Source organism: Electrona antarctica, assembly GCF_951216825.1.
Source record: "Electrona antarctica genome assembly, chromosome: 19".
NCBI lineage: Eukaryota > Metazoa > Chordata > Actinopteri > Myctophiformes > Myctophidae > Electrona > Electrona antarctica.
In genome coordinates, this window is record NC_136800.1 from 36,784,658 (window position 1) to 36,810,066 (window position 25,409).

The following is a 25,409-nucleotide window of genomic DNA, read 5'->3' on the forward strand; positions in this document are numbered from 1 at the left end:
CAACACAGGCTGCTTCCACTAGTCTCTGTTTCTCATTGCCACACCAAGTTCATTCACAGTTAGTCCTGTGTCCCTATACTCTTGATGGGCAGGGTAGTCTCCACAGAAGAATAATAATGAATTGCATGTTTATAGCAAGAATAGACATTCTTTATAAGAATATAAGGAATGTCTTTTTCTCTGTGGCAGTGTCCAACAAAGCGTAGTCTTCTTTGTGCCACAACAACTGAGACGGAAGGGATGCCTCCATAAATCTGAGCTTTAGCTGGATGGTTCCTCCATGAAAGGCTCTGGACACGCATGAGGAGTCTTGTCCATGTTTCTGCACCATACAGATGCAAGGATACTTTCCACATAGACTTTGAACAGGTTGGTCGTGGTAGCTCTTGAGATGTCTGACTGCCATATAAGACGTAGCTTTTTGCAAGCGCTCCAGCGCTTAAAGTCAACAAAAATAATAGTGGCAAAATTGTCCGAAGATGAATCTAGGTGTTGGAGAAGGGAGTGAAGGAGGCATGCCACAGCATCCTCTGTCCCCCTCTTGGCCCCGATAGGCGAACTGGAAAGGGTCCAGCTGTGACCTGACAGTTGGCAGAATGATGTGTGTGCGTGTGTGCATGCATGCTCGACTCGTACGTGTGTGAGCGCATGTGGACAGAATGAGACCGAAGTGGAGAAGAGAGAGAAATAATGAGCAGTGTGTGTGTGTCATCAGTCTTGAAATCACCCACCATTCACTCTGACTCACTCACCATTTATGTTTCACTATGTTTTTTTATCTTGTGATCATGCTCCTTCTTGTACGACTCTATTTTATTTGTAATTTTCTTGAATAACCTGTAAAGGCATCTGGAAGACTACTGCATCCTTTCAATCAAACATGACTGACAGGCCAGTCATGTTTGATTGAAAGGCTGCAGTCCAGGTTAAAAAGCTCCCCTGATTGATCAAGGAAGACTGGGAGCTCTGAGGATTTGGTATCCTGGGGGCTGGGGGTATTTTCTCTCACAGCATTTCAATTCATGATAAATAGTTAAACAGCATATATAGGAATTTATGTTTCCTATACTATAACTGTGGGGTAAAACCGTCCAACCTTGATTTCATTGATTATAAAATATATATAATTTATTTTAAGAAAATAATCAATTGGTGGGGATTTAGGTCCTTGCAGGGCTGTTATTCTGCACAGAATATGTATCTTTGTTACACATCTGTCTGGTGCAGCATGAACCACCTGATTTTCACATACACCATGGCACCTGAGAGCATGGGTTCTGCAACTTTGTCGAGTTTTATTTGGTGTCAGTGTAGCAGAGTTGCTCAGAGCCTCTGCCTGATGGCCTCAAAAGTCTAATATCTCCCCCGTCCATAGGAATATCCCTTTGGTCTAGTGGTTACTTTCACGTGGGAGGCCCGAGTTCGAATCCTGCAGGCATTACATCAGCCCTGGTACGATAACCCATCTCCCATTTCCAGACTATTTCCAGACTGGTGAAGACAGACCGTGAAGTGGCTGTCGGTCCCAGGGAGACAACACGTCAAAGTTGCAGGACCCATGTTCAGGTGCCAGTCACACACCTGTGACCAGGACCCATGTTCAGGTGCCAGTCACACACCTGTGACCAGGACCCATGTTCAGGTGCCAGTCACACACACCTGTGACCAGGACCCATGTTCAGGTGCCAGTCACACACCTGTGACCAGGACCCATGTTCAGGTGCCAGTCACACACCTGTGACCAGGACCCATGTTCAGGTGCCAGTCACACACCTGTGACCAGGACCCATGTTCAGGTGCCAGTCACACACCTGTGACCAGGACCCATGTTCAGGTGCCAGTCACACAACTGGCAGCATTTCAAGTTCAAAACGAGAGTGAATGCCAACATAACAATATTGTTAAAATAAGTGGGTTAATATTGAACAATATTAACCCACTTATTTTGCTGTGTTGCTCATTCCACGAATGCTTGATCCTGACAAGATGTACTGTGTTGTAAAGGTGACTAATCAGAGATAAAAATTATATCTATTATACATTTGAAAAGGTGTGCCCAAAAGGTGTGCCCAAACCAGGAAAATAAAGTCACCAGCTACTACGTCACTGACACGCTGCAACACGCTGCAACACACACTGCAACAACACACTAAGACGTCACAGCCTTACCCTCCGCGTCGATCCGCGGCTATCTCCTCATGTCGCGCCGCACGCCCACACTCAACAACACCCGCGTACAAATTGTCATTGCACTGCCACTAAAGCCGCCTCCCGTCCACACTCCCACACAATATCAACATCAATAATAAACACAAACACGCCACAAGCACCGACACCCCCGCCTAATTGGTTGCCACGTCTATGAAAACAACCACAGAAAAAATGCCATTCAACACGCTACTTACACACACTACCACTCGCTTACAATACGCGGACCTGGCAACACTACATCCCCTCTCCCATTTGCTCAAAGCCAACCACGTGACCCACACACACACATACCATAACCAAGTAGAAGAAGAAGAACTACACAGCGCACACTCTGATTCTAACTTGGCCAGTTACCATAATGCTAACACGACCGCGTCGACACCTGGCGTGGTACAAGCGGGACCAACCCAGGCGCATATATGGATACCAACAACCACACTACACGCACACGCGCGCGCTGCAACAACAAACAGCTACGTACAGTGTGTGTGTGCGTGCGTGCGCGCGTGCGCGGGGGGGGATTTTGGATCGCCTCGCGATGCCGCGACAATGGCACTACACTACACAGGCCTCGACAGTGCGACTACGCACTCGCATTTGCGACTTACAATATCACCGTGCGAGTTGCAACATTCACTTTGTAGCACCGCTGCCACTACACAATCCGAACTTCTTCACAGCTACAAGTTGCGCCGTTTACATCCACAACAATGTGTCACTCTCTCGGTTCTGCACCGCTGCTGGAGACGTATAGCACTGTCGAAGGCAGCGCAACTAATCCCCCCCCCCCCCCCACACACACACCCCCCAGCGAGGGAGGAGAGAGAAGAGAGCGAGAGAGAGACAGAGCACACACGTCTTCACGTAGGAAGAGAGATAGACAAAGACAGAGCTTTCCAGTCCTTACCTTTTCTCTCACATTGTTTTCTTAGCTTTGTGACTGACCAATGACAAGCACATTGTATTGTCTGCAAAGCAACTATGTGTCTGTCACAAATAAAAGTTCTGTCCTGCAAGCCCATGTCATGTCAACACAGACAAGGCAGCTGTGCGCGCGGTGACTCCTGCAAATTATACTGACCCAATATTATTTTGTACAACCTAGCAAAGCATAACATATGATGGCTTGGACAATAGGCTGGTCTCTCTTTTTACAAGACATAAGCCATTGCATACAGGTTCTCAACCTTTTCAATTTCAAGCACCCCCATAACTCTGACAGTAAAACCAAATGGACCCATAAGAGTCCCATTTGATTCCATTTGTACAGTATCAGAGTTAAAAGTTATAAAACAGTCCATTTGATTCCAATTCTACACTCTCAGAGTTACAGACCTGTAGGGTCCACTTGGTTCCATTTGGACACTCTCAGAGTTACAGACCTATAATGGGTCCATTTGGAACCCCCTCAAGGAACCATGAGGGTCCCTGGATCACACCTTTGAGAGCCACTGCTTTCAATAAATACATAACTAATATAGAGCATATTTCATCAATTTGATGTTAGCCTATAGATTATTTTGACATCTCAATTTAACAGAACCACCCACGCACGACACATGCACATGCACGACGTGCACACGCATGTCCACATCCACATGCACGCGCGCATGTGTCCTCTTTTTGCTCATTCAGAATATGGTATGCCTACACACTTAAAATAATGCAAACACGCAAATTGCGCAAACGACTGCATCGACACCTGGCGTGGAACAAACGGGACGAACCGAGGCGCATATATGGATAACAACAACAACACTACACGCGCGCGCACGCGCTGCAACACAAAACAGCTGCATAAAACGTGTGTCACTGTGGACTTCTGTATCTGTGGACTTCTGTATCGCAACGCGGGGCAACGCAACTCTGGGATGAGCGGGCCGAAGGCCCGCGAAATTCTAGTAAAATACAATACCAATTGGTATTATTAAAGGGGAGTAATAATCAACCGAAGTTGTCCATACAGTTTTACAAATAGGAAACACAAAACATAAATTAGGAATCTTGGTGGCAGTGATGTGACCACACAACTACAACAACTTCCGCAGGCACTGTGGCTTTCTTTCAATTGGTTCTGTTTAAGTACCATGGTATTGCTTTTTCAGCCAGTAGGTTAACAGTGCTTTGAACAAGGGCACCACACTTTCACCTCTCAACACTGTGGGTAATTGTCTCCACCAGGCCGAAGGCATGGGGAGAGAGTACGTTTTGCACTCCGTCCGTGTATGTCCGTCCGTCCGTCCGTCCGTCCGTCCGTTACCAGCTAATCTCCGGCACCGTTAACCTGGTCGATGCCAAACTTTGCACACACACTCCCTGGATGCCAACGACGAACCTCTGCCCCAAATCTTCCAGAATGGCCTGTTATAGCGCCACCATGAGGCAGCTTTTCACATTTTTACCTATAACTGCACCGATCTGCATGAAACGTTGCATGCACACTCCCTAGAGGCCAAGGAAAAACCTTTGGCCTGCATTTTTCACATCTGCCTTTTATAGCGCCACCACGAGGCCGACTTTTGTAAAACACATTTTTTGTTATTACTCCTCTCGATTCTGTCCAAAATTCCTGCAAATCATTACACAGTAACTCTATAGTCATGTGCTCAAGACAGATCTGTCCGATATTTCATATTCCATCCTAATTGGCTAACATTGGCTTCCAAGTTTTGCAGGATTAGCCCGATTTAAACAAACACTCTCAAATCATGAACGCAGCGTGCAATTTACGTAATGTTTTTCACACCCTGGGAATAAATCCCACCCTTTTCACATTGGCCTGTTATAGCGCCACCAACAGGTGGATTTTTGCAAAACACATTTTTGGAACAAAATGCCTCACCTTCACTTGCCATCAAAGGCATAAGAAGAAATGGCACCCTTTTCACATTGGCCTATTATAGCGCCACCAGGAGGCCACAATAACATGACCATGACCTGGCCCGAGGGGCACTTTTTCTAGTTCTGTCTTGTCCTGCAGAGACGTATACGACCTCTGAGGCAGGAGCACAATGACGTCACACCGAACTTTAATTCTGCCTGTGAGGCAGATTCTGCCAATGCTTTTCATTGGGATTTTTTTTGTTAACATCGTGTTAAATCTTTTTCGGAAATCCTCAAATTGCAACAATACGCTCCATTCTGATTGAAAAGTATTATTTGCAGAATCCGCTGCATAGGCAGAATCAAAGTTCGGTGTGACCACACCCTTAAGGTGGTTGCACACTGGACGCATTATTCGGAAAACCGATGGAGAAACACAGCTAAAAATCCGAAAAACGCGCTCTGTGTGTGGGGACCTTTACTGTACATGTGGGAAGTGAGGACGCTGGCGTCGACTGTTCGCCGCTTCACCTCCCAATGTATGAATGAATGAACCATTGTAAAGCGCTTTGAGCACTTGGAAAAGCGCTATAAAAATGCAATTCATTATAAAAATGCAATTCATTATTACATTTCCTGTTTTATATCTATCTGTGGTTTACTGAGGACTGTGAAGATGAGTCATCACATATCGACCCTACATTACTACCACTGCTGGAAATGTACATAATCTTTTCCCCCAAGTTTATAATATGGAAGAGAAAATAATTATTGTCACCACAAAACAGTTTTCTGTCTTTTAGTTGGTTGTCACATACTGCAACTAGAATCCCAGAAGTACTCTTTACTTATGGCAGGAACAGTGAATTTAATTATATGATTGTTTTCATTCATTCATGGGTTTTCCTTCTTTGTGCTGCAAAGGTTTTCTTGCCACTAGTTCTGGGTGCCTGACGCAGTGCCCTGCCAGCCTCATTCTTCTCTCTCTATGGGGCCTCATGCGCCAATACGTTCCTAACTTTTCCTCTTACATTTGACAAGCCCTGGTTCTCAGCCCAACTCGGGAGGCTAAGGTCGGAGAAGGAGGTGGCCAGGCGCAGCGGTGACGTGGCTCTGTTCAGGCAAGCTAAGTACAGCTTTGCCAAAGCGGTGAAGGAGGCGAAACGTCGCTTCTCAGAAAAACTGCGGCAGCAGCTCTCTGAGGGGAATTCCTCCTCTGTCTGGAAAGGCCTCAAGACCATCACCAACTACAAGCCAAAGTCTTCACAGGCAACTGACAACCTCCCCCTTGCGAACAAGCTCAATGAGTTCTACTGTAGGTTTGAGAAAGAGAGGTCCCCCCCCCCCCCGCCCTCTTCCTCCACCCCCCCCCCCCCCCCCCCTGCCACAACCACTATCCCCACACCCCCCTCTCTGTCACGGAGAGAGAGGTGAAACTGCTGCTGAGGAGCCAGAACCCCGTAAGGCAGCCGGCCCGGATTCTGTCTCCCCCTCCGCCCTGAAGCACTGTGCTGACCAGCTCGCCCCAGTGTTCACCAACTGCTGTATCACGTCCCAGCGTGCTTCAAGGCCTCGACCATCATCCCCGTCCCCAAGAAGGCCAAGGTGTCGGGCCTTAATGACTACAGACCCGTCGCCCTGACCTCTGTCGTCATGAAGGTCCTGGAGTGCCATGTCCTGGCTCACCTGAAGAGCATCACAGATCCGGTTCTGGACCTGATGCAGTTCGCGTACAGAGCCAACAGATCCACGGAGGATGCCGTGAACATGGCTCTGCACCACACCCTACAACATCTGGACACTGCAGGCAACTACGCCAGGATCCTGTTCGTGGACTTCAGCTCGGCCTTCAATACCATCCTGCCATCCATCCTGGAGCACCAGCTGTCCCTGCTGCGAGTACCGCACTCCACTCGCAGGTGGATTACGGACTTCCTCACCAACAGGTCTCAGCGGGTGAAGCTGGTGAAGAGCATTTCCAGCTCTAGGTCCACCAGTACCGGTTCCCCGCAGGGCTGTGTCCTGTCCCCACTCCTGTTCTCCCTGTACACCAACAGCTGTGTTTCCCTCCACCCATCAGTCAAGCTCCTGAAGTTTGCTGATGACACCACCCAGGTGGGCCTCATCTCTAAAGGGGATGAATCGGCCTACAGGAGGGAGATCGAGCGGCTGCGGAGTTGGTGCAGTAACAACAATTTAGAGCTAAATGCTCTAAAGACAGTGGAGATGGTGGTGGACTTCGGGAGGAACGCAGCCCCTCCCCCTCCCATCATGCTGGGAGGCACCCAGGTGACCCCAGTAGAGTCATGTCGGTTCCTAGGCATGATCCTCTCTCGGGACCTGAAGTGGGAACTCAACATCATGGCCCTCCTGAAGAAGGCCCAGAAGAGGCTGTACTTCCTCAGGCAGCTGAGGAAGTTCAGGACCATGATGGCTCAGTTTTACACAGCCATCATTGAGTCCATCCTCACACACTCCATCATCACCTGGTTCCCCGCTGCAGCTGCAAAAGATCTCGCCAAGCTGCAGCGGGTGATACGCTCTGCGGAGAGGGTGATTGGCCGTCCACTGCCCTCCCTCAAGTCCCTGCATGACTCCAGTGCATTGAGGAGAGCGAGAAAGATCATGGTCGACCTCTCCCACCCTGGTCACAGCCTCCTCACCCTGCTCCCCTCTGGGAGAAGGTTGCGGCTGCCGAATACTACAAAAGCCCGCCACAGACTGAGCTTGCTAACAACGCTCAGGTCGTACGCAGATCCTCAGCCTCCTCACCGAGTTAGCTACGGCTAACGACGTCGAGGTTGCTCGACGTCGAAGTTCCCCTAGTACTAGGCCCGGGTAACACATTGGAACCACATTAGGATTCCCCCCATTTTTCCCCACACTTCATCGCTGGCTATTAGCCTTAGCCTAGAACGATACGATTGTGAGAAAGGCTTTGTTCCCCTGCTAAAGTCGGCCTCGTGGCTAACGATAGCACGGTTACGTTAGCTCCCCTCCCGCTGCCACAATAACGCAGCACGTTGCCACAACGCTTCTAACCAAGGTTAGCCAGAACTTGTGGACACCACTTTTACTAATAAAAATCACACCCGTGTGAACTGAGTGGTGTAAGGTTTTATATAGCATGATCAGCTGTGGTCTGACGTAATGTCTGACGTAATGAAATCATTATTATTATATAAGGTAAGGTATTATATAGCCTGATCAGCTCTGATCTGACGTAATGAAATCACACCCGGATGTGATTTCACAACTGGCCTTTTTTGTGCAGAAAAAATGAGCATGGTTGCTACGGTCATCCAGTTCACCCGGGTGTGATTTAATTACGTCAGAAATTATTTTGAACATAGCAACCATGCTCATTTTTTTCTGCACACAAAAGCCAGTTGTAGGAGTGGTTTACACCACTCAAAAAAAGATTAACAGTGGCATCGTGTCCAGCCACCCCCACTCACAGGCCAAGGCCCGAGAGCACTATCGAAGCAAGCGGGCTACTAACCCGCCGGTCTACGAAAAAGAAAAATCACACCCGTGTGAACTGAGTGGTGTAAGGTCTTATATAGACTGATCAGCTGTGGTCTGACGTAATGTCTGACATAATGAAATCACCCCCTTGTGAACTGGGTGACCATAGCAACCATGCTCATTTTTGAGCACAGACAGACAGACACGTAAATTAGTGGTTTACACCACTCAAAAAAAGAAAAAAGGGGGAAGAGGCGAGGAAATAGGTTTGGCATGAAATAGGTTTTGCATGACTCCATGGCCTTGCCTGCAGTCACCTGTGTCACTGTGATTGCAGCACACAGAAATCACAGGACCTCAAATGGGTATGGTGTTTGGCTTCAACTGAACTGGTCTGTTTGGGTTGGATTGTAATTTTCAGGCCAGTTGAAAACTCTAAAGCAGTGGTTCTCAAACATTTTCATGATTTCAAATTGACATGCATTCTGCAGACCCCCATCTGAAAATATATTCTGCTAGTAGGGAAATGTTTTGAAGATTTATCAAAATGTTTCGAAAATAGCCCATCTACAAACTCAAAATGGGCAGTAATGGGACGCGTTGTGAGCTTGTAGATTGGCTATTTTCAAAGTATAAAATGGGATTAAAGTGGTAAAAATGTTCCATATTTTGCTGTGGACTGCCTGGAACTTCCTCAAGGACCCCTTGAGGTCCCCAGACCACACTTTGAGCTTCTTGCAAAGGGTGCTGTTTTTCCTTTATGTTTTCAGATTGCACTTAATCGTTTACCCGCCAGGAACATAGGAATATTAACACGTAGAATCTTGTAGCCTGCCACAAACGGAAAAGCCGTTTTAACAGCGATGTATTCATTAATGCATGTTTTAATACGATCGTATCGAAATCTACCGTCCGTTAGCTTTGTTATGCTTCTGACACAATGGGCGCGGCCATTTTGAAAATGCGCGCGCATCCACTAACATTGCCGGCTCTGTTTTCAGACGGCTTTATCTCACAGAAGCGACATTGCAGAGGACGCTTTGTCCCAGACAAGCGTTTTCAACGGCCTGTAGCAGGCGCTGTGATACTCGCGGTCCACTTTTTCCACCACCGACCGAGAGAACGAGCACCAGCTTCGTCAACACACACGGAATGGTTTCATAGTAAAATGCGATACGGATATTTGGCTCTTCAAAGTAAGTGTCACGCGTGATTAAACCATGGCAATACGCAATCGAGGGATTAATTAATGGCGGCAGGCTAAGAGTTAAGAACAAAAAAGGCAAAAAGACAAAAAATAGTGCTCCACAGTGTGCTTAGATTCTGTTCTTACCTACGAACAAATCACAGCTAAGAAAACATTGAAGGATCCCAAAACCTTCTTAAAAACTTCCTAAGTGGGTCTAAGAACAAATTTCCTCTTAAGAACTTCTTAAGAACGGTTGCCGCAAGAGGCCCTATGACTTTGTCTGAGCGCGTGGTAGGTCCCAGTAGAGGACTACATGTGGTCCGTCAATGTGACACCTATAGTGTCATTTGTAGCATTCTTGTGTAGGCTCCATCCAGGGCCCTTTCCTGTTGTGCTGTGAGTGATCATGTCTCAGCCCCATACAGCAGTACTGTACTGACTCGACCGCTACGGACAGCTAGCCGCCTCTTAAGGTCTTCTCCCATTTCCACACTCGGCTCATCCCATGCAAGGCATTCCAGACTGCCTCGAGCACCGTCCCGTCCGCAGTGGCAATGGTTTTGTCCTCTGTGCTCACTGTCAGTACTTTTGTTTTCTTGGCATTGAGCTTGGGCTGATCTTCCTGCACTCACATTTCTACAGCCATTAGTAGTTCCCTCCCATTCTCTGCTGTATCCAAGACTAGGGCAATGTCATCTGAGTATAATGCTGTATTATCATGGAGGGGCACAGTGTGAATCTAAATTGTGTGCTATATACAAAGCAAACACTGGATACATGCAGATGTTATTTTGCCAAAGTTTTACTTGTTGAGGTTGGTGAATTGTAGTGAACAGCAAGAAATATAGAGGCAAATATGAAGGGCATAAATGAAAATATGAAAACAGTACTGTATTCAACCCACATTCGCACAATGTAACAATGACTTTGACGTCTTCTGTGTGTTTGCTGTGTTGTTGTTGCAGTGGTCTAATTGCATGGGGAAGTAGCCTCTCAAGTCTGACCGACCGTCACGCTGGGATCAGCCACTGCATTCATAATTCACCAAATCTTCATGGCCCTTAAAAGTGTGGTCAAAATGCAAATGCTAAGTCAATACAGGAATCAGGAAGGCAATGAACTCCCTAGTTTCTACTAAACTAAACTAAAAATAAATAAATAATCTACTACATTTATTGATTTTTTGGTTGAAAAGGTGTGCGGAGTGTGTGTGTGTGTGTGTGTGTGTGTGTGTGTGTGTGTGTGTGTGTGTGTGTGTGCGGCGCTACATGTGCGCGCGCGTGCGTGCGTGCGTGCGTGCGTGTGCGCACACGAGCGAGCGAGAGAAAGTATGCACGCATGTGTGACAAAGATAAAGCAAGGTGATTGGATTTGCACGCACGCATGCACGCACGCACGCACGCACGCACGCACGCACGCACGCACGCACGCACGCACGCACGCACACACACACACACACACACACACACACACACACGCACACGCACACCACAAATGCACGCACACTTCATAAGGAATATGGAGAGAGTCATGAATCTTAAACATAAACACACAGACACCTGCGGGGTCAGACCGTGGTTCTTCCAGCTTGCTGGTTGGCCGGTTCTACTAAAGGAATGTCCCATTTGGCGTAGCCTCAAAGCTTCCACACAAACCACCATTTAGCCTCAGCCCTCGCTGACAAGGTGTCCAAGATAGACTCTTTGTTTTTGTCAGGCACGGTTCTCTGGGGAGGAAATAAAACATGCCACTCATTCTCTGTGGAAACGAGATAAGAGGGCGAATCTCTTTCCCTCTCTCTCTCCCACTCTCTCTCTCTCTCACACACACACACACGCACGCACGCACGCACGCACGCGCACACACACACACACACACACACACACACACACACACACACACACACACACACACACACACACACACACACACACACACACGCCTTGCCAATCATCAGTTAAAGCAATAAAAACAAAGTAACAATAATCAAATCCATCCACACCAGGGGAATGTATGAATAAATATGTTGAGCCTGGACAGCTAACAGAATTAGAACAGATGAATGTAACTTGGTGTGCCCCTGGTGTGCACTGGTGGTTTTTTTGCACAAAATTAATTGCACAGTCAGTCGATATATTTCAATATTAATTAGTAAGCTCCTTTATCTCTCTCCCCCCCTCACGCTGCATGGCCCCGTCTTTCTCCCTCCCACCATGTTTTTCATTCACTCTCCCTGCATGTGCTCTGCCTCCTCTCCCCCCCCCCCCCTCTCTCTCCCTCTCAACCCCCCCCCCCCCCCCCTCTCTCTCCCCCCTCTCCCCCCCTCTCTTCCAGTTGGTGTTCTACATGGTGGTGCAGACATTGTACACGCTGGGACACAGTCTGTCTCTTATCGCCCTCACCACTGGAAGTGCCATCCTCTGCCTGTTCCGGTGAGATGATCAATGAATGAATGGATACTCCAAAATTCAAGATCACATTTTGCAGGACCACAGTGTCATGTTTTAGGCTTAATGTATTATTACCTTTTTTTTTTACAGTTTTATTATTTATTACTTTTTCCAGTAGAACTTGGTATAGATAGAAACGGTAGTTTATCAGTTAGATACTGTTATATGGAAAATATAGATCGCTGTGTCACAGATTTTTTTCACGTTTTGCAGGTGTTGTGGGAGACAAGATGATGAAGATCAAAAACTTAAGATACAACTTAAATTATTATTATAATACAATAACTGAACTCATAACAAGACACTGGGAACAATACAGAAAACCAGACACAACTTATGAACCGCAGCATTGAACAGTATGAACACACAGAAACACAGCCTTTATACTCGCAGCAGCTCATCACCGCACTCACCTGGTCTTCACAGGTGACAGCACTGAGGGCAATCACTCATGGAGCAGAGCAAGGGAGGGGCAGAGGCACACTACAGAGCCAAACAGTCACATGGGCCAGTGGTCATGACAGTACCAGGCACGTGCAGAGGGGGGGGGCTAGGGGGGCTTGAGCACCTGCCCTTTTGCAGAAAGTGCCCTTTCCCTAAAAGAGGGAAAGGGCACCCCCCCCCCCCCCCCCCCCACACACACACACACACACACACACACACATAAGGGCATGTGGGGGGGATGTGATGTTGGGGGCCAATAAGGGCTTATGTGGGGGGCCAATAATGGCACAAGGGACGGATTCCACAAAAAGACCACCCCAAAAATCGGCGCGCGCACATGTGCCCTTTTCTGGAGTTTGAGCCCCTGCCCCCTCAGTGCTCTCTGCACGGCCCTGGACAGTACCCACCGCCATGGGACGGATCCCAGATGTCTTTCTAGGCCTCTCAGGCCCACCGGACGAATCAGAAAAAATCAGTAAACCCTGGTTTATTGATATATTGTCTAATCTTCTCTAAACATATTATGTTCCCCAGGAAGCTCCACTGTACCAGGAACTACATCCACCTCAACCTGTTCTTCTCCTTCATCCTGAGAGCTGTGGCTGTGCTGGTCAAAGACGACATCTTATTTTCCCGAAACACACAGTGCTCTAACCAGCCGTCACTGGTGAGATCAATAAGAGTTTTATTGTCTTTTGTTGTTGATTTTGTCGTGATATTGCCTATTTTTAAACATGCTTTTCATTCATCCATGGGATTTCTTTGCGTGTACCGCAAGATTGTTATTATAGTTTTTGATGTTGTTTTGACTGCATGTATTGAATTTCAATTTGTTTTCATTCATTTTTAAAGCAACGTGTGGCTTTGTGTGTATGCATGGAATCTCTTCTTTTTCTTTTTTCTTTTTTTTTTTTTACAAATCTCTTTAATGATTTTTGCAGACAATAACAGTTATGACAAGCGGTAGATGAAAAAGAGGCCTGTGAAAACAAATGAAAACAAGCTCCAAGAACTAAACAAATAACTCAGATCAGTGATAAAATGTATACAAATAACATAGAGCATAACCAAGTGGAAATTGGTGTCAGAACAAAGCAAAGTTAAAATTAGACAAGACAGGACAAGACAAGACAAGACAAGACAAGACAAGACAAGACTATAACTGAACAAAATCACAGAGGAATATAGGGAAGAGAAGGGGGGGGTTCTGTTCAAGTGAGTTCTTCCACTATGGTGAGAGTGCCAATGTGGGTCAGGAAGGGCTATGACTTGCATTTCTACTTGAATATTGTGTCAGCAGAAATGCAACTCATACAGTACATTCTGAGAGCAGACTTAATAATAACAATGATATAACATAGCCTACTGTATAATAGACTTCAAACCTTGCCATGTTTCAGTCCCCAGACACTTTGAATAAGGCTTACAGTATGTTTTATTTGTGTGTGCAATTTCACATCATGTACAGAGTAGATATGGATTTGGCCACTGGACACACAACTGATAAGATTTCTCTTTTGAAGTGTTGTGCTTATCAGGATTTTATCGACTGATTGACAGCAGGCCAGCAGGGGTTTACTGAAGTTTGTCCTATGTTTTAATTACACCCAATTATATAGACATTAAGCCACGGACGTGTATTTGATAAGATGAGCTGATGAGATGTTTTCTTTGGGTGGAGTGTGTTTGGTGTTCAGATTCACTAGATTAACTAGATTTATTAAAATTGCATGTCTAACATCCTCAAACACGCTACTGGTGCAGAGTGACCCGTTTAGACCTGAGGTCGATTCTAAAATGCACCTTCTAACAGTTTCCTGAAAAATGTTGACAGGATTGTCAACATTCACTATTAAAATAAATTAATACATTATTATTGAATTATTTCTCAGCCTCTGTAGCAGATAGAAACATGAAATGATACAGATGCTTTCCCAGATTGGACTGTATAAAGACGTATTACAACAGGTCTGACCCACTTTTAATGAGTTTACGGACAAAATGTTATTAAATTTGAATTAATATTATTCCATAATCATGTATATTAGTACCCCTGAAGATGTAAATCAAAACCGGCAAGATTATATTACATACAGAAAATGTTATTAGAAAGCAGTTCTATCTACACTTCTGTTCACACTTAACACATTTAATTTGAATTAAAACAAATAGCCAGGGAGTTGATCAGATTCACAACATAAACACCCATGTTGTCACAATCCGAACACACAATTGGCCATGGAGACGCATTCACGAGTTTGTTTTCTTCAAGTGGGGGTTTGTGGTGGACAACAACTTAAAACAAGGCAGTGTGAGCTCAGATAATCTGGGATATGTACTTATGCAGTATTGTGTGGAACAGCTTTGCTGTGTGTTACAGCCAACAACTGAGTTTGACCAGAGGAAGAGCCCGAAACGTTGTCAATAAATTAATATTTGGAGCAGATGAGTGTGCGGGTTCATACATTTATCTTGACTTTTTCTGATATCACTGATGCATACATTTAAGATAAGGGAAGGATCGAAGACCAATCAATCATCTGGACTCTGGAGGAGTCCCGTTGAGGAGAATTTGTAAGAATGTAATAGAGTACAAATACTCAAGAAGTCAGAATTAAGGACTGTAAACCTTTTAAACAAGTGAATATTAACTTTATCTTTACTGTTATAATGTTAAACTGTAATTCAATATTAATACCTTTTAAGGATAAATACTTTAGAGGAAAACTACAATACTAAAAGGAGAGAATTAGGTAGAGTAAAAGTATCTGAGTATACCAGAATACCTTAGAATGAGTTTGACACCAGACACGGAAGAAAGAGGAGTCCACACACTGGAGCTATGGGGATTTTCCATTCAATATATATTATCAATCACATCGGGAGAGAAATGGCAGGTCCGTACAGCGTTAAAAAGATCTCTCCCTGACACATCATCAGTGACAACATTTTATACTACATAAGTCATAACATCCTTTGGACATGGGGAAGTAATGTATTTGAGTTCAGAGGGTAACCAAAAGTGAATTATGGCGACACCTATAGTTGGGAGGTGTACTTGGCACAGTACAACTGACGGCCGTGCCGACTAATATAATGTCTTTAAGACGTAAATAGGAGAGCAAGGGAGCCTAGCTGTCTGCTTAGCTACAAGGTCAAATAACATGTTTTCCAACAGATACGCTGGGTGTTTTGGCAAACAGGAGAAAACAATACTTTATCTTCCCGCCAGCTGGGGGGAAGAATTAATACTTATCTAAACGTTGGGCAGAAATGAGATGTAAACTCAGTGGGACACAGGGCATGAAAAATACATGGTTATTGAGAACATGTAACCAAATCCCACAAAATAACAGATCTACAGATCTAATAACTCAAAATTATCCATCAATCACTCTACAGCCAAACATTATTTTTAGCAGTGAATGTGCTATACTCAAAGGCTAGCCTCTGCCAGCAGGTGGGTCAGGATTTTGCCACGAGGAAAGAAATCAATTTGTAATAAATTTGCTGTAATACATTTACAATTTATAAATACATTTGCTGTAATAAATGGTGTATTTACTATTTATATAGCGCCTAAGGTGTAAATACACAATTTTTTTGTACACCCAAAACATACCCATTTACACACCAATGTTAGAGGAAACTATGAAAGGCACCAACCTGCGTCAAGAGCAGTCAGGTTCTTGTTCAAGGACACTTCGACAGTAACACAGTGCCACAGGAGCCTGGGCCACATTTCTAAGATTTCTTTCTCCGTATTTGTGTGTTTGCAGGTGGGTTGCAAAGCCAGCCTGGTGTTCTTCCATTACTTTATCATGGCCAACTTCTTCTGGCTGCTTGCAGAGGGCCTCTACCTCCATACCCTCCTCATCATCATCTTCTCTGACAACAGGCACTTTACAATCTACCTGCTCATCGGCTGGGGTAGGAAACGTGGAGGTCTGGCTGACTGGGTGGGTGAATGTCAGTGGTGGACACTAAAGGCCTAGCCTATTCATACTTTTAGGTGATCAGGTGACCACCAAAACGGTGGTTATAGTTAAAACAAGAGATGTGTTTGGGTATGAATAGGCCTTAACAAAGTAGATTTTACTTGAGTACTGTACATTTGTTCAGTATCTGTACTCAAGTATGTGTATTTCTGGATACGTATGACTCTCACTCCACTACATAACAAAGCAAAATATTGCACTTTTGACTACAACCCCTTGAGCCGTTTTTCAAATAATGAAAATAGCAGATGTACAAGCTCACAAGCTTGTAGATCGTGGCTATTATCCCTTAGAAGAGCAAAGACGCCAATTGGCGTCTTCATCAGAATTCCGTAAATGAGCAATGACGCCAATTGGCGTCTTTCTCTTTTTTGATTAATCTAAACATATTAATATGCTCCGAAGCGCTGTTTAAATTCCTGAGCTTATATTCCAACTACATTACCCAGAAAACCCGTGTCACGTGACACACGTGTACGTGTTGCCATTGGAAGCTGGTCCCACCCCCTGTAAACAGTGGGGGCAGAGGGAGTCTTCATAGTTTTCATTGTTTTGCCTGTTTTGCCGTCTCGCCCGAGCGATTTTCTAGCAGAAAAAGTTGAAAGCAGTACTATTTATTTGAGCGAGTTTTGTGGTAGTAGTATTGATCCATACGCGTCCCAGTCGCCTTCTCCAGGCGGAGTAGCCCTGGTCCAGTGCTTACAGCGAGACTCGCTGCTCCCTCCCTCCTTTTTTCATTGTCTCCCCATCGTCGTCCGATGAGCTATACCGGGAAACCATTGAAGAAGACGATCAACCCGGAATGTTTTGAGGTAATCTTATTGTAGAAAATGCCCTTCTATAGTGATCAGAAATCATAAGATGATCGCTACAAATAGATGCTTGGATAATTACTACTACTAGTCAGATCATGACGCCAGAATGACTCACCACGATGGCCCCCAGCCATTAGCCAGCACCAAAGGTGCTGGCTAATGGGGGGGGTTGGTGTCGGTCGGTGCATTGGTGCTGGCTAATGGCTGGAGGGTGGTGTCGATCGGTTGGTCGGTGCAGTACAAATGTATCGTAGCAGGCATGCACGCATGGCAGTACAAGTATTTTATATTGTAGCGTGCCTTATAGGCGATCTGATCTTTAGAGTAATGTTCGCTCCTTTTATTTACTGTCTACAAAGACGGAGAACAAACATGCATCGTTTACTGAAGCAACGTGTGGTTATGATGACCTTGCTACAAGGATCGGAGGGGGGACGGGGAGTGAAGCTAACAGTAGCGTATTATATAAGATCTGTATGACGTTTCATTGACGTCTGAGCTTGCATGATAATCGCATTCATTGTATATTGTATACAATCATGATTGTACATTGTTTAGTGTGTCTCCGTGTGATGATGATGATGATGTCAGATAGCCTACGTCCCACCCCCCAACTGGCTATTGGCCGGGCTGACTACAGCTAAATGTTTATTTTTATATATTTAGAACTGGCATCAGATGAGGAGGAGGAGGAGGAGGATGATGATGATGATGATGATGATGAAGACGAAGAGTCAAGACTGCGATGGAGTTCTCCGACACTGAACCGGATGCATTCATTCATTTCAGTTGTTGTTTTTTTTTAATTTAGCCTACACACACACCGTCAAGAACAACTGGAATGCAGTGGTTTGGGGACACTGGGGAGTTTGGGGACAACTGTTTTTTATGTAGGCCTATTTATTTTCTGTAATATTTATTATAATTGTATTATGTTAGTAGTCATAAAAAATAAAAGACGCTTTTACAATGAGTTAGACCTGTCATGGCTATTTTGTTCACTATTCTGAGGTTTATGGTTTGACTAAGCGAGTTTCAACTGTGATTTACTCTGTAACGGTAGATGGTAAGAACCCAATTTTTTGTTATAATACAGTATACATTCAAGTCTATATTTTGATACATATCATGGGCACAAAGTCATATCAAAACAATGTCCTTGGATGTGTTTTTTATCAAAACTGTTTCTTCACAACAGGTTTTTGAGATACATGCATGAATAGACAAGGTACTGGTAAGACTATGTAAACATGGTATATATCAAAATGTGCGTTAGAATGTCTAATTTTACCCCAAAAAAGAATTGAGTTTATATGATGTTCCATTTCAGAGCTAGGGGGACTTTTAGCTGGATAGGTCAGATTGATCATGACTGACCATGCTATTTATAGATGGCAAAATATCTACAGTGGTACATGTGAGAAACTTTTTATTTTATTTTAATTGAACTAGACAACTCACCCTTTAAAATGAGATATTGCATGGCTATGTACGCCCAGCAGAAAAAAAGTTATTTAGAAAATAAAACTTCAACCGGGCATAACTTTTTTTGTTGTCCTAGAAACACTACCCAGTGTAAATGCAGGCTCTTTTAAATGGCTTCCAACACAAAAACTAAACATTTTATCAACTCAGTTCATTTTTTCCTGGAAGCAGACAAGCCAAGCTTTCTCTGAAGGTCTTTCGTTGTCACACATTCACAACAGAGAATTTTCAATAAATCATTCAAAAACGCCATTCTGCCATAGAGAAGTCCACAAACTATATAGAAATCCTTGAAACTCTCAAAGAGTTATTGAAATTTGAATTCGATGTTTTTCATTTAATTTCAATACAGCAATGCATTGATAGTAAACAAAAAATGTACTTTGTAATTTGTACTTTTGAATAATTAAGTCTTTTCAAAGCATGTTCTCCAGTACTTTAACTCAAATAGCCTACAAATTTGACAAAACAACTTTCACTTGTAGTTGAGTAATAGTTGACCAGGAGTATCTATACTTGGACTGAAGTACTGGGGACGAGTACTTTGTCAAGGTTCAATGTCAAGGTTCAAGATTACTTTATTTTGTCTCCCTTGGGAGAAATTTGTCTTGGAGACACGGACCAGCAGCATACGTACACAATATACATAACATTACCATACAATCTATATATACAAGTGAGAAGTTGTACCCAACCCAGGAAAAGGGACCCAAAGTCACACACTGCATACGTCACTGACACACTGCAACACACTACACTCACACGGCAGTGACGTCACACACTTACCCTCCGCGTCGTTCGGCCGCTATCTCCTCATATCGTGCCGAACGCTGACCCTCAACACCACCCGTGGAACATTACTCATTGCACTGACACCAACGTTGCCTCCCTTCCACACCCACGCCGGCATTGTATTTCTTCACAACAAACACTATCTCCCCAACAACCCACACCCCCGCACGCACACACTCACACACTGGCCACGGAACACTGTTGCCAGGTCTATGAAAAAAAGCCCAGAAAAAATGCCATTCAACACGCTACTCACACACACTACAACTCGCTTAAAACTCGCGGACCTGGCAACACTGCATCCTGTTTTCTCATTGGCTACTGTTGCTAATTTGTTGCCACGTCTATGAAAACAAGCCTCACTTCTCACTTCCGATTGCACCACCGGAAGTTACACACTACACACACACACATTAGAAGAACAACACGAGCACAACACTACACGCACACACACACACGGGCCACTGTTGCCATTGTTCCCCGTCTTCCAACACACACACAGTCCCACGCACACACACACACACTGATTCGGACTTGGATGGACAGCAGCGCGATTACATACATACACTGTTTAATTCATGCAAACACGACAATTGCACCACCAGTTTCATTAATGTAAACACGACAATTGCGCGACCCGTTTAATTAATGGAAACATGACAACTGCGACGCACCGAGGTGCATGGATTCTCTGTGTGTGTGTGTGTGTGTGCGGGGGGGGGGGTTGCGAGTGAGTGTGTGTGTGTGCGCGTGCGTGCGTGCGCGCAGTACACGTACTATTTACCCAGCGTGTGCGTGTGTCTACGCGATGTGTAGCCATACGTTACATGTGACACAGCTGAGACATGAACATAACCCTAGGATGAGCCGCCCGAAGGGCGGCGAAATTCTAGTACAGTACAAAAACAATCCAATCCAACTTTATTTATAGAGCACGTTTAAAAACAACAGAGTTGACCGAAGTGCTTTACATAAAATATAAAAAATCACACCTGTGTGAAGTGAGTGGTGCAACTCCGTGTGGGGGTCCCCCGGAAGTTCCAGAACCACAGGACCACAGCCAGGGTGCCGGCCCGGTTCTGGCGAGCCGCCCGACGTCCGAAACGGTAGAAAAATGAGAGTTACCATGTGGGGGTCTCTGGGGGTCCCCGGGGGGGTCCCTGGAACATCCAGACCCCAAGAAACGCGCCCAGGGGATCGGGCCGATTCCGGCGAGCCGCCCCACGTCCGAAACGGTTGAAAGATGACAGAGTTACCGTGTGGGGGTCTCTCTACTGTACCCTCTATACTGTACTGTACTGTCACTGTACTGTACAGGGCAGGCACACCCGAAATCATCATATATACAGTTAATATGTGCATGCGTGTGTGTTTGTGTGTGTGTTAGGTTGCACACAAGTGGTGAAAAACAACCATGCTATTTTCGTGCTCATACCCAGCCAAGCACCCAGCCAGGCACCCACACACATAGCTCCGTAAGGGAGTGGTTGCACCAAGTACACGAAAGTACACAAAACACCGGTAACATAACCAAAATAACAAATATCCATAGAAACACAAAAAAGGTGGAAACAAATACTCATACAAGTAAAAACTCACTCTGGATTAAAAGCTTGAGAATAAAAAGGGTGTATTAAGACAGTGTTTTAAAAACAGAAAGTGAGGGGGCCAGTTTGACATGGAGGGGGAGTTCATTCCAGAGCTTAGCGGCAGCTACAGAAATGGCTCGATCCCCCTAAGTACATGGACGCTGGGACCTCCAGCAGTAGCTTGCCTGCCGATCTCAATAAGGCACACAGAGTCATTTAGGCCTATACATCACCCTCCAGAGTCCAGCGTAATAAATCACCCCAACCAACATACCTAGTGCAACAAGAGCAACACCTCCAGCAGCACCACCTCAAAACCTTCTACCCTACTGTCTGCCCTTGTCCACCACTGGTGAATGGATGGATGGATGAACAGATGGATGATGAATGGGTGGATAGAGGGAGGATGCGATTGGCAGGAGGGATCATGGATGGATGGATGACTAGATGGATAGATGCTGTGCTCTACTATTTGAGCCACACCGGGAACGGAATTGAACCCGTAATCCTATTACTCGGGACCTTGAACTACCGGTATACTGTGATACCACAGTTTTGAATTGAAATCCAGATCGCAACAGGAGGTCAATATTATCTTCATTGTGAAAGGGCGAGGAGTGATTTCTGTCTGTAAAATAAAGGTTAGACCAGTAGTCGAATCGTGTCTCATCTATAATCTGTTTGAATGTGTCGTTTGCAGGCATCCCCACGGTGTTTGTGGTGGTGTGGGTGATCACCAGGGTTTACCTGGAAGACACAGGGTGAGTCGCATTCAATTAAACCACTGTTTCCCAAACACTGGGTCAGGACCCATTTGTGGGTCACAAGCACATTTTTATGGGTCCCTTTATTTTTTTCGTTTCTAAATCTAAAAACATTCCCAAAAAACCAAACCCTAGTCAATTTGAACCATTCCTATTGGATTTGTTGTCCTTATAAGATTATTGTCCCATAAGAAAATCCAATATTGAAAATACAATTGTTCCAAATTCTATTTCTTTTTAAGTAATTTCAAATAAAAGAAAAATCTAAGAAATAATAATAATTAGAAAAAAAAAATTTAAGAACTGGTGAAAATATATTGTCAATTTCTCTTTTGGGTCACAGGCAAAAAGGTTTATGAACCACTTAATTAAACCATACTGCATCGTCATCTATAGTCTTGCCACACAGTATGTACACCAGGCCAGGAATGATAGGGAGGGAGGCAAAATGTGTTGCAGTCCCCCCCCAACCCCCAAAAGAAAAATAAAGCAACAGTAACATTACCATTACAAAACTGAAAACTTTAATAAAGAGAGTATGCAAGTACAATTAACACCCCGAGCGGCAAGGACTGAGTTCTCCATTCAATCAATTAGTAACGCCCAGCGCTCAGGACGGAGATTGGTAAAAAGGACGGAGATTTATTGATATCAAAACTGATCGCATCGCTCCACAGGCTGGGAGCGTTTGTTGCGCAACATTCAATGTTATTTTCCGGTGGGACGTCATCGAAAATGTTCCCCCCCATTTTAGCCGATGAGACCGAAAATCTTAAAACGTGAATAACTTGATCTAAATCATAACGTCCAATTCTAAGCAAAGATTATGTGTTAGACGGCCCATCGCGGTCCCGTCGCTAGTCGCGTTAGAATAAATCATACCTCCCGTTGTTGTTGGTCGCCTCAGGAGTGTTTTGGCTACTTCAGCTGCATCCGGGATAGTGCCTGGTCCGTCACTAAATGTGCTCCGCTGCTATAAATCGCTGGACGCTCTGATTTAATGGATTAAATAACCCCAGGCGTTCGGGTGTTAATGTATGTATTTTGATCAAATGAGTGACTCATCTCAACATTGCGATTGGAACACCAACATTAACAGAAAAAGGTGTTGCACTTGAAAATATCTATAACTGAATCGTAGTTCAGACCTTCAGTTAAATCTCTCTCAAATGCTAGGAGACAGACTATTTTTGCGAGAGGTTGTCACTCAGTCTATCTGGTTTAACATGATGCGTAAATCAAATAAATCATTGTCACAACTGAGGGAAGTAGCCTAGTAAATCGCACAATCTACTAAACAGGTTTTCAAAGAGATTGTACCTGACAGGTGATCAGATGGCCCAATTAACCCCCACACCTGGCACCCAATAAGACAAAGGCATTCCTATGGGCAAGGGTCGCACTATCGAATGGACAAGCCCCTGAATGGGCGAGGAGTTCATCCGCTGCCCACTGATAGTTCTCAGTTTTGGTTTTTCCTGTCTCTCTTTTGTCTCTCCACAGTCACGGTTATATGCCACTGGTATACACTATACCGCGAAGGAATTCTAATGATTTAAATTACAGTTATTTGTGATTCCCTTATGCATTTATTTTACACCAAGGGGATTATGAGTGTATGATGTGTTCGTATTTGTAACCTCATCTTGACATCAGACTTTCATTATAGCACCCCATGGGATACTTGTTTTTCAGTACGAGATGAGAGTCTGGAAATATCAATGAGGTTTTCAAGCATAGTAAAAAAAGAAAATCAACTACGTGCAGAAAAAGTTTCACAAGTCGGTGCTTCAAAGATCAAAGGGACTGAAATGCTGAAGAAAAGGTGGCGATCCGAGCACTCAAAACAGTATATTGAGGAGTGTGGATATAAAAGTAAAGTATTATAAAGGTATTTTCAGTGATTTCACTTAATTCGAATATCACTTTTTTTTTTGTTTTCTTTTGATAATCCTCCCTACTAATCCTCCCTACTACAACAGTCTTGTCAAAACTTGACTATTGTATAACTCCCTCCTTACTGGCCTACCGGCATGTGCACTTAAGCCTCTCCAACTGATCCAAAATGCCGCAGCTCGCTTGGTCTTCAACCAGCCAAAATTCTCACATGTCTCCCCCCTTCTCCGCTCCCTCCACTGGCTCCCGGTCACTGCCTGCACAGAATACAAAACTCTGGTGCTGGCATTCAAAGCAACCAACGGTATGGCTCCCCCATATCTTGCAAGTATGATTGAACCCTACAAACCCTCCCGCGCACTCAGATCAGCCAACACAGGGAAGCTGGAAGTACCCTCTCACTAAAAACGCCGGGACAACACTCCACACGTCCCAAACTCTTCTCCCTTCTGGCTCCAAAACTGTGGAATGCACTTCCCGTTGCAGTCAGAACTGCAGCATCACTCCCAATCTTCCGCCGTAGTCTGAAAACCCACCTTTTCAGACTCCATCATGGCCCGTAGCATGGCCCCTACCCCCTTAGATAGCACTTTTTGTAGACTTAGATAGCATTTGATACAGACTTATAGCATGTTATGTAGACAGCACTAGAATTGCATTTTATGTAGTCATAGCACTTCATAGTACATATAGCATAGTATAGTATAGTTTATATGTATAGTTTCATTATATAGATATTCCACTGTTCTTAGTTTACGCGTGTTTCATGATAAATACTTTTTATGTATGTGATGTATTGCCATGCTTTTTGTTCTTGCTTAATGTAAATCGCTCTGGATTAAGAGCTAAATGCCTAAATTGTAAATTGTAAATTGTAAATAGTAAATTGTGCTATAGATAGAGTGTGCTGACCAATATAAGGAGTTCCTCCCTGTCCCAAGCTACCCCTTGGGGTCAAAAAACCTTAGATTTGTTTTTGGGTAGAGGGTCCAGCCTTCATCCAATCAGGATGAGAGGGGCCTTCCTCCAATCATGATCGAGCCGGGGCGGACCTTTGTGCACAAACTGTTGGCCTGTTGCACGTCCCCCCACTGTAGAGCGTGTGCATGTGCATATCTTGTTACCGGGGCGGACCAGGGGGTTTTCCAAATCACCCAAATCACTGAATGCTCCTTTCAGTATTAATAATGTTAAAACGCCAACCTGTTTCGAATCACAAAGGAGTCTTCATCAGGGAAAGTATTAGGTTTTCAAGCATACGCAGTCAGTAGGGATCCATCTTTTTTAAATAATTAAGGGCTCAGATTACGCTTCACAGATTGGTTTCATTGAATATTCATGCGGGAATGTGTTTAATTGGGTTTAATAATAATAATAATTAAATAACCAGAAACAAACCTCATCATCGTCGTCATTGTTTCCATCATCATACATGAATAATGCAAAAAAAACAAAACAGATCATTGCTGTGGGATGGAAACTGTA

At 44.6% G+C, this 25,409-nt stretch overlaps 1 protein-coding gene across 1 annotated transcript in view; it reads left to right on the forward strand.

Moving 5' to 3' along the window:
* The window catches only part of LOC306943331 (vasoactive intestinal polypeptide receptor 2-like), a gene marked incomplete at its 3' end in the record, with an annotated part of 95,747 nt that overhangs the window by 55,473 nt on the left and 14,865 nt on the right, over nt 1-25,409 (forward strand). Inside the window, exons 5-8 of the mRNA XM_079529590.1 lie at nt 12,026-12,123; nt 13,120-13,252; nt 16,365-16,515; nt 21,965-22,025. Of these exons, the coding sequence (XP_079385716.1) occupies nt 12,026-12,123; nt 13,120-13,252; nt 16,365-16,515; nt 21,965-22,025 (443 nt within the window). The remainder of the gene's footprint in view (nt 1-12,025; nt 12,124-13,119; nt 13,253-16,364; nt 16,516-21,964; nt 22,026-25,409) is intronic.